At 49.0% G+C, this 9,022-nt stretch overlaps 1 protein-coding gene across 1 annotated transcript; it reads right to left on the bottom strand.

The window, feature by feature from the left end:
- Positions 1-81: 81 nt before the first annotated feature.
- LOC104074715 (plexin-D1-like) lies at positions 82-9,015 on the bottom strand (the record flags this gene model as incomplete). The annotated part of the gene is made up of 6 exons (XM_009574933.1): positions 82-190; positions 1,690-1,864; positions 3,159-3,288; positions 3,966-4,066; positions 5,867-5,998; positions 8,912-9,015. Coding segments are annotated over 6 exons (751 nt in total), but the record flags the coding sequence as incomplete, so codon positions are not given.
- Between the last annotated feature and the right edge of the window lie 7 nt (positions 9,016-9,022).

Raw genomic sequence — 9,022 nt, 5'->3', positions numbered from 1 at the left:
GTGGCCAGCGTGGCACCACCCGCACCCTGCCGCCGCCTGCCCGCCGCCTGCCCCGGCTGCCTGCACACCGGCGTCACTTACGCTCTCTTCGGGTAAATGTTTCCAGTTCTTTTGCAATCGTAGATGGTGAAATTGGCCCGGATAATGTTTTTGCTGTTGACCTGGAGAGCAGTTTCGACGACCACGTGGTCTGAGAGAATCAAGCCAAAGAATATTGGGTTGCAAGAGCCTCTCGCTCACGCTCACGCATAGAAGACAAGACAGACCCTTGGGAAAACAAGGGCTAAATCTGATATGTTTTCTCTAGGGCTTCCTCCGAGCTGCATTTCAGAGCTTGGACCATTCATCTTTTGCCCTCTGACTTTCAGCTCTTCCCTCTCAACGCTTTACATCACCCTCACCAGAAAAGAACATTGAGACTTTCAGCAGAAAATTCCAGCGTGTTGTGCAAGTGTTAATTAGCAGAGTTAATTATTGTCTTCGCTTACAGTTGGTGCTAAATGATATTTAAAAAAAAATGTGGTAATTAAAACATGTTAGTTATCATGTTTTAAAACCCTGCTCACTTTCCCCATGACAACAAACCCGCAGAGAAGAGTGGAAATCCCTTTTTTGGCTACTTAACATGCTATGCTAACTTCCCCTTCCCCCAGAATTGCTTCATTTTTTTTTCTTTGCAATTTTGCCATATAAGCACCAGGGACAAGAGACAATGCCTCTTTCAGAATATGTACAATAAATCAGCACATTGGATTCCAGAAATTCATTTGGACATTGCCGTAACCAACAATACAGAACAGTTAATGATCTCCCATTCTTTGGATAGCTAGGGAGAAAAACAATGCAGCTTTATAAACTTGCCTATGAAAAGTGGGATTTTCAAAAGGACTGGCTAATTCTTCTCCTACTGAAGTCAGCCATCTTCAATAGAGCATTCACTCCAGGCTTGAATGATGAAGATTTAACAAGCACTCAAGTCTGGAACGAAGCATCGAACTTCTCAGAAGAAGCTACAAAATGGGGCCATCTCCATCGCTAAGTGGCCAGTATCAGGTCTGGTCAGCTCGGCTGTCAAGGCTCGGTTGACTTCAACCAGATCTGCAGGTGCTCGTCACCTCCAGAGCACAGCTCCATGGAGCCTCAAGATGGGCATCCCTTTTGGCACCATCTGAAAACAGGGGGATACTAGAAGACCTCAGTCTGGCTTTTAATTGCATAAATGGGATTAAGAGTTTCTGAGCTGCCTTTAGGTACACACTTGCTCTTCTTCCAGAACTTCTCCTGAAAGGTAGCGCATGTTCGGGAGGGAAATTAAACAAAAGCAATTGAAAATATCAATATAAGTAGCAACATTATTTCCCCAGGGCGAGAACATTTTTGGTTTAGTACGTACTAAATCTAAAGCAGAAGTTCTAACCAGATAAATCTTAATAAAATAAGTACATGAACTGGCTTTTAAATTCTGATGTTTAAAACAAAAATGGATAGATTTGAAATACTGTCAATTCATGTTAAGATGGTGGAACTCCCACACTTTAAAGTCATATGCCCTATAGAACAGAAGCAGCTTGGGTCTTTTTTCCCCGTATGCATTTTCTGCACATAAAATTGGAAAAAGAAAAAAAGCCTATGAAAAATTATCTCCACAAAAGTGGTTAGAATGAACAGAGCTTGTTTTCCTCTACATACCTTGGTCGTCTGGAAACGTTGGATATTTCTCACGTGGAAGTAAACTACAATAAATAAATTGGTTTACATAATCTCCAGCAACTCTGGCTACTGTGTGGATATTATTTCCATAGTCACATGAAATATTTGTTCCATTCAGGTTTGGGATAGTCCCATTTATTTGTATTATCAGGGCCTATATTTGGACAAAAAAAAAAATCAGTTACTATGACAGAAAACTATATATAGAATTTGTCAATGTTTTACAAGCTTTTCATAGGCTAGCGACTCCAAAACACGTCCCCAGATAGCTGTTTTCTTTCATGTTATGCACTTTGAACTCTAAAAGCCATCTGCATACAAAACCTTGCTTCAGTAGTAAGAGCTCTGTCACCACAAGCTCCAACAACTGTAGCTGGTGTGTTACCAGCTGGCATGAAAACCCAGCCCAGGGCTTTCCTGGGAGACCACTCAGAGGAAGCAGGATGCACAGGCTAAGCCCTCCCCAGCTGCCCAGGCTGTCCTCGACCCATGCTGCCTGCACGAGCAGCAAGTATTAACCCCTGCTTCTGCGTGCCTGACCCTCCTGGCTTGCACCAGTCCGTACCAGGGACCGGTGACAGGAGGTGTCTTGTGGGAGCCTGCTGGGAGGGCTGCTGGGGGCCGGCCACAAGCCAGCATCCTTCCCCAGCACACAAGGGCCGAGCGGGCTGGCTGCAGGGGTTTCTTTTTGCCATCAGCCTCCAAGGGGAAGGGACGGGAAGTTTTGCAGAAAGGGAATGCTTTCGAGGAGGGCAACTCAGGAAAACGCGCAGCCCACGTGCTCGGCTGGCTTCCCCCGCCGTCAGCGGGGTGACTCCCTGGGGACCCCCAGCCCACCGCTCCTGCGCAGTGGAAGTGGAGTCGGACCAGTGCTAGGGTCCCGCGGGATCCCTCTCTCCAGCTCTGGTCTGGGCTCTGCCCCAGCTGCTGCCTGTCTACGAGCAATTTCCCTATGTCAGGGCTGGTCAAGAACTTTGGCAGAGAGAGATTTTTGCCATCGGGGAAGGGTCTGTCTTTAAACAAAAAATATTTTGATGAAAACAACTAAAATATCATTAAAATATTGTTAAAAATAGCAACAATACAAAACCAGAAAATGAGTTGATTTAGCTGTCTGCAGATGGTCTTCTATATTTTGAAATTTTACAAATCTCTCCAGTGCATTTACTTTAGCAGCTTTAGAAGCCCTGTTCACCTACAAGCTCAGCAGCTGATGTCCTGCTGGCTTCCAGGGTGTCGAGGCACAGAAGGTCACCTCCGGGTGCTTTTGAGAACCTTGGCCTGACTCGGTAGCATACAACAGAGCTCAGCATCCCCACGACCCATATCCGAGCCGCGTGGAGCGTGCCGCTATGCTAGAGGAGCATGGATATTTATCAGCCCTGAGAGCAGGTAACGACTTTACAGGATGCTGCATGTGATTAATTTGGTATTCACATCAAACGCACCGGGTTCTCTTTATTGATATTAATCTCGGGCTCCAGGATGGTCATGGAAGGGCACTGCTGCACTCCTTCACTTGCACTCGCCCAGAAGTTGGCCCCTGTGAAGTTCGTGCACTCGTGCTGCAGAGAACACCTGCAATGAACAGAGGAACAATTCGTGGTTGATTATTTTTAAAACAGGTGATAAAAATGTTGACTTCCTTGTGAAGGAAGATCCTGAGAAAATCCTGTGCCTACACCTTTTTTCTCCATCCATGCAGCTAAGCCCAAAGCTTTGCTGCTATATTTAAAGTGTCTGGTTGCCACGATAAGAGCGCATACTCCCACCAGCATCAACGGAGCGTCAGGATTCAGGGTAAGCGAAAGCAGGCAGGCTGAAGCCAGAACTCTAGAGGAGAAGGTGACATTTTGTCCGACTTCTTCAATTTGTAAACGTGGAGTCTAATTTTGTAAACCCCTTTTTGAGTGTTGATTGTCTCCTACACATAAATAATAATTGCAAGGGCAAAAGACGGTCTTTAACAGGGTGTCGGCACTCTCAGTCCCATGGTTGGATGCCTGCAAGATATTCTTTGCACTGGCAGCTGACTGCAGCATAACAATGCAGCTACAGTTAAATCCTGGCTCTGAAGAGCATCCCAACTGTCTGAGACCAGATACAATTGTTTTTAAAAGCATGTATTTCGTAAGGAATGGACAAAGACTAATGGTAGTTTGACTGTGTGGCAATATAAAAGGCATCAGAAATTCTTGGTTGGGCTTGAGGGACAAAGGACATGCCAAAGCACACTAGGACACAACCAGTCCTACCTGGTCTCCATCGTGCACCACCCGCAGTAAGCATCAGCGGCGGCCAGGCACTCCGTGCACGTTGCGTACTGGTTGCAGGCAGCCACCTTCACCCGTGTCATCTGCACGACAACAGCACAACTGTTTCCAAATGGTTTCCGACACCACAAAAACATTCAACCCGACTGGGATGCGCCGGTATGGCCACACATAGCTAGCGACGAGACACCAGCATCTTTGGGCTACTTTAGCCTCGACCCAAGCCTTACAGAATGGACAACGAGGAACAGACCCTGGCACCGCCGTCCTCCGCCCCACACCGCTCAGAGGTGGATGCTCGACCAGCTCGCACGGGGACCGGCACAGGCAGCTGCCCGCTGCCCCGCCAGTGCCCCCAGCAGAGCCCGTCCCTGCCTGGGGGCCGCACGCCCCAGGGCAGGTAAGGATGCCCAAGGGACCGGGCTTGCTGCCGCTGGCAAAGTCACCCCAAGGGGCTCACGGCAGCGCTGAGCTGCTCCTTTTCAGCCGGTGCCTTGGCAATAGATGTGTGATGGTCAGGCTACGGAGAGCGACTCCACACCTTTCTGATGCGTCAGATGGAGATGGTTTCACAGCTTGTCCCTCCCTGCGAAAAGCTCTCACTCAGACCTGCAGAAAGCGCCTTTCCAGACAGTGCTGAACGCTATCTGGCTATTTACAAAATGACCAGAAAGCAAAACCACTCTGGAAACCTTAATTTGTAAAGAAATCAAAGTAGCTCTGGGGACTTGCTCGGCAGGAGCAGTCGGAGGGAAAGCATGTGTCAGTTTCTGCTTTTTCCTCCCTCGATTTCTACACGTTTGGGAAGGAAAACTGAGTCGTTTGGTGCAGCGGGGACTGACAACGTGAGGTGCTGAGAGTCCTGAGCTCCCACCAAGCCAGCGCACCTCAGACCGTGGGCTACTTGGCCTGACCCCCACTTTACCCGCAGCACTTCACTGCTTCCCAACCCTGCGGTGCTCAGCACCCCCCAACCCCATTGAGCTCCCGGGGAGCTTCCCAGGATGCTAATTCCATCAAAGAAAAAATAACTCATCTGATTTATTGGAAAAGAAACAGACAGAGGAGAGCATCATAAGTGCTGCACTGGGTGTTTGATCAAGCCCGAATAAGGTGCACAGCCCAGCCTGGGAGCTGAGATGAGACAGTCTGAAACATCGGCTAAAGAGGCATCCTGGGAGGGTTCTGTGAAATGATAATGACCAATCTGCAGGGAATTAGGGCTTGGAAAATATAAATGCAACACATAACATTTGTGGTTGTGCATCTGTTTTGACAGATTAAAATGTAATTCAGGACAAACCACCAGCGCCTGGAGCGCTCAGCTCTCGTCTTCCTCCTCTGCTCACTTGACGGAGATGAGACCTTCTGTTTCTACCTGCTGCAGCATTCCCACTCTCCGCAGAGAGCCCTCCTCCCATCCAGCCCTTCTGCCAGCCATGCTGAGCAGAAACCTCCCCCAAGGACCATTTCTGACAGGCAGACTTTTTGTCTGTAGGATCGCCTAAAAGCCTCCTTAAAGTCTGTGTACCGTAATTTTCAGGTTTCTACACAGGAACAACCTCTGCTTATTTCTGCACTCCCATAAGTGGGATTGGTTTTGGTATCTTTCACTCTTCTTTTTACCTTGCCACCACAAAGACGAGAAAGCCTGACAAGCCGGTCTGCTCGGCATGACCCCCACCCCACACAGAGAATGGACAGGCACAGGTACCCCTCTGGAAAGCCCTTTGACACCCCGGCCAAAGTTCTGAACTGTTTGGCTCTGCCCATTAATGCTAAAGCAAATTTTATTGTCTCTTCCTGCTCCCAGCTTAGTGCTGAATGCTAAATCAAACGCATCATGCTCAAAGGACTATCTTGCTGAAGACTAAAGGTCTCACCTGATAGGAGGTCATCAGATAGAGGTAGGTGGAATCAGAAGGGTCGAACTGCATGATGGGGTGGACAGGCTCTCCATAAGCCACCGAAATGGATCTCTTGCTAATAACCTTCATGGTACTGTCCAGATTAATCTGCAGTGAGAAGAAGCCACTCATTGAGACCATTTTTCAAACACTATGGGGAGAAGATCATTTTTCCTCAGTTATAAACAAGAATCAAAGTGGTATCTAATAGTGCTCCACATTTTTAAGTGCTGTAAATCTCTACACGCTTCGCAAGCTGCACACACAGAGCTTTACTGAAAAGCCAGCTCTGTGCTCCGTGGAAGGCACTAAGTGGTCCAGAAAGCCCAGGCCATGGCCAGGAGCAGTGCCCAGTGATGAACAACCCTTGCAGCCCTCGGTCCCTCTGTTTAAAGCCCTCTGTTTGAGAGGCTGCCTGCAAAACTTCTAGTCTAAGGCTTTACCCACTGCAAGGCTCAACTGCACGGCTGTTTCCAGCAGGCCACAGCAGTGTTACTCTCGCTTTACCCTAACGTAAGTGGCACCAGCCTTCAGCCCTCATTACATACATATGTGCATTTCTGTTACAAAGAACATTGCATTTCCAAAGCTTAATGAAAACCAGTGAAAATCAGCAATGGGGCTGTACAAGACGGCATCCCCTGCTCCCTGCATATTTGAAAAATAAGTATTGTCATTCCTGGCCAAAAGAAGCTTTATCCCTGCTAACTCCAGAGGACCATGGCAGCTGCTGCAAGAGAGCCGAATCCTACCTTGCCTCATGAATCACCAGCTGAAGCGCTGGCAGTGATGGAAGAGGCTGCAAAGCATCAGCCTGCCTTTCAGATCCCAGAATGTCTTGGCATTTGACTTGAAAACTCAGCAAATCAAATGTGGCATTGCTGAGAGGAAATAACAATAGGGCTACACAATTTCTCGTGACAGTCACTTTTCAGCTTAAAACAGAAAGGGAGCATGGAAAATTCCTACCTCCTTACTAGCAAAGGAAGGCAGTAATTTTAAGGACCAAGCGTGCCTCTGCTCTCTGAAGTCTGGACTAATTAATTAACATAGGATTAATTAATTCTTACACTAGAGCAGCACTGACATGTCCTAGTAAGACAGCACAAGCTCAAAGCAGAGGGCTGCCCTCTACTAAGAACCGTATGCAAGCACTGCTAGCTACTATGCAGAAAAAGAAGGGAACTCTCACTATCCCCATTTTAAAAGCTGGCTATCCAGAAGCTAAATGATTTGCCCGGGATCACCCAAGACGTCCATGAACTGAGTCCCGACGCCCTACACTTTAGCTTTGCGACCACCCTCTCTCCTTCTTGCTGAGATTTGCTCTATGCTTGGCTGTTTCTAGGCGCCTGTCCCTAGGTCCCTCTGCCTCCTGGGCTTGTTTACCCTACGCTTTCACTGCGCAGACGCTTTCCCTGGATCCCCGTGAGCTGCGGGCCCCCGGGGCAGAGCGACCGCAGAGGTGCAGAGGGGCACAGACCACCAGTCCTCTCACTGGAGCAGGGCCGGGGTGTGCTGGGGACACGTGCTGCGCTGGCGAGAGCAGCGTGGGCTGAAGTTCTGGGCAACCCCACCACAGCTCCTTGTCTACAGCCTTCCAGACCTGGACATGTGGGGACTCGCCAAAACAGGCCCTTCCCATCCCCCCGTATCCTTCGAGGGCATTGCACCCTGGCACACCTTGCCCTGGCCACCACTTCCCACAGGCTGTTTTTCCTCTAATGACTGCTGGACGTGGCAATGATAATGGCCCTCACGAAATGCCCGTCTGCAGCCTATCTGACTAATTCTCCATACATACCCCTGGCAGCCATAATTGCTGCTGGCAAGAGCTGGTTGAGCACTATTTCTGCCCCTTTGCTGTCTTTTCTCAGGCAGCAAATCTGAATGATAACTCACACAAAGTATCTTGCATCCTGTGCCAAATAACAAGGAGCCCCGAAGGTAAAAGGGCTTCTGGTTATGCAGCTGTGTTGCAGAATTAGATTAGAGCTATCTGAGCAAATTATCCCAGCAAAGGGTAGCCAGGAGCCTCTCCCTAATGGAGGCTCAGCAGATAAGGCTGCTTTCTCTGAGATGATAATGGAAGCAGAGCTGTTAATACTGTGTGAACAGGGGCTGCGCTGCGTGTGGCATGTGCCTCTCCAGCCCGGTGCACCTGGCCGGGGTGCCAGCTTCCTCCCACCCTCGTGAATTACCTGCCCCTGCGGGCAAAAATCAAAGCAGTGCATTTCTTTGTGATCATTCCCAGATTTCTGCCAAGAGCACTTGGACGCAAGGGAAGAGATTGGATCAGTTTTCTTCTCTCCAAGCATTTTGATCCAGTATTCTACATTATGCACCACTCACCCCAGGCTGAGACAAAGCAGGTATCAGCTGTGTCTCTGCTCCAGGGCTTTTTTCTCCTCTCCTCTGTGGACTTTCGATGCTAGGAGTACAACAAACTGTTGTGGCTGGCTGGAATCAAAACTTTCTTTGGCAAACTTCAAGCGCTAAAGTTACTGAAACCTTGGCCTTGCATCTTGGCTCTGGAGCCAGGGTATTGCATTGCCCTACATTGCCTTTGGCACATTATTTAAAACAGATACTCCATCAGATGCGTGGGTTCACACCTGCTTTGGACTCAGCTGTGATGAAGCATCACTCAGTGATTCCCCCGTCTACATGGAGCCTTCAAAAGCCATCAGCTCGGAGGGAGAATTTACTAGAAGAGCTGTTAATAATTAAATGCTGCACAATAACATTTCCAGCATAGGGTTCATCAAGAACATCCTGCTCGCATGGCAGCCTTGAACAGTAATTAACGGCCACCAGTCACCAGGCAGCATATATCACTGTACAGATTATGGCAGCATCCAATTACTTCTTCATTGCCAAACAAAAGCAGGTGCTCAGACAAACTCAACAACAGACATTGTCCTCTGGGCAAACCAGAGGTGCTGGAAGGGGAAGCCCCGCCGCCCTCCCTGTCCCCCCAGCCCTGCCTCCCCCGTGTTGGTGCTGCCGGGCTCCACTTGCCTTCAGGAGTCCTCCGCTGGCAGTGCCCAGGAACACCACGGTGTAGTTATTGACACTGGCCACCGCCACCGCGCTCAGGCCGTTGTAGGTGAACACGGGGGTCGCTGTGAC

This window comes from Fulmarus glacialis, unplaced genomic scaffold, assembly GCF_000690835.1.
Source record: "Fulmarus glacialis isolate BGI_N327 unplaced genomic scaffold, ASM69083v1 scaffold19760, whole genome shotgun sequence".
Classification (NCBI taxonomy): domain Eukaryota; kingdom Metazoa; phylum Chordata; class Aves; order Procellariiformes; family Procellariidae; genus Fulmarus; species Fulmarus glacialis.
Note: the sequence above shows the minus strand (reverse complement) of the source record. Positions and strands in the feature narration are given on the sequence as shown.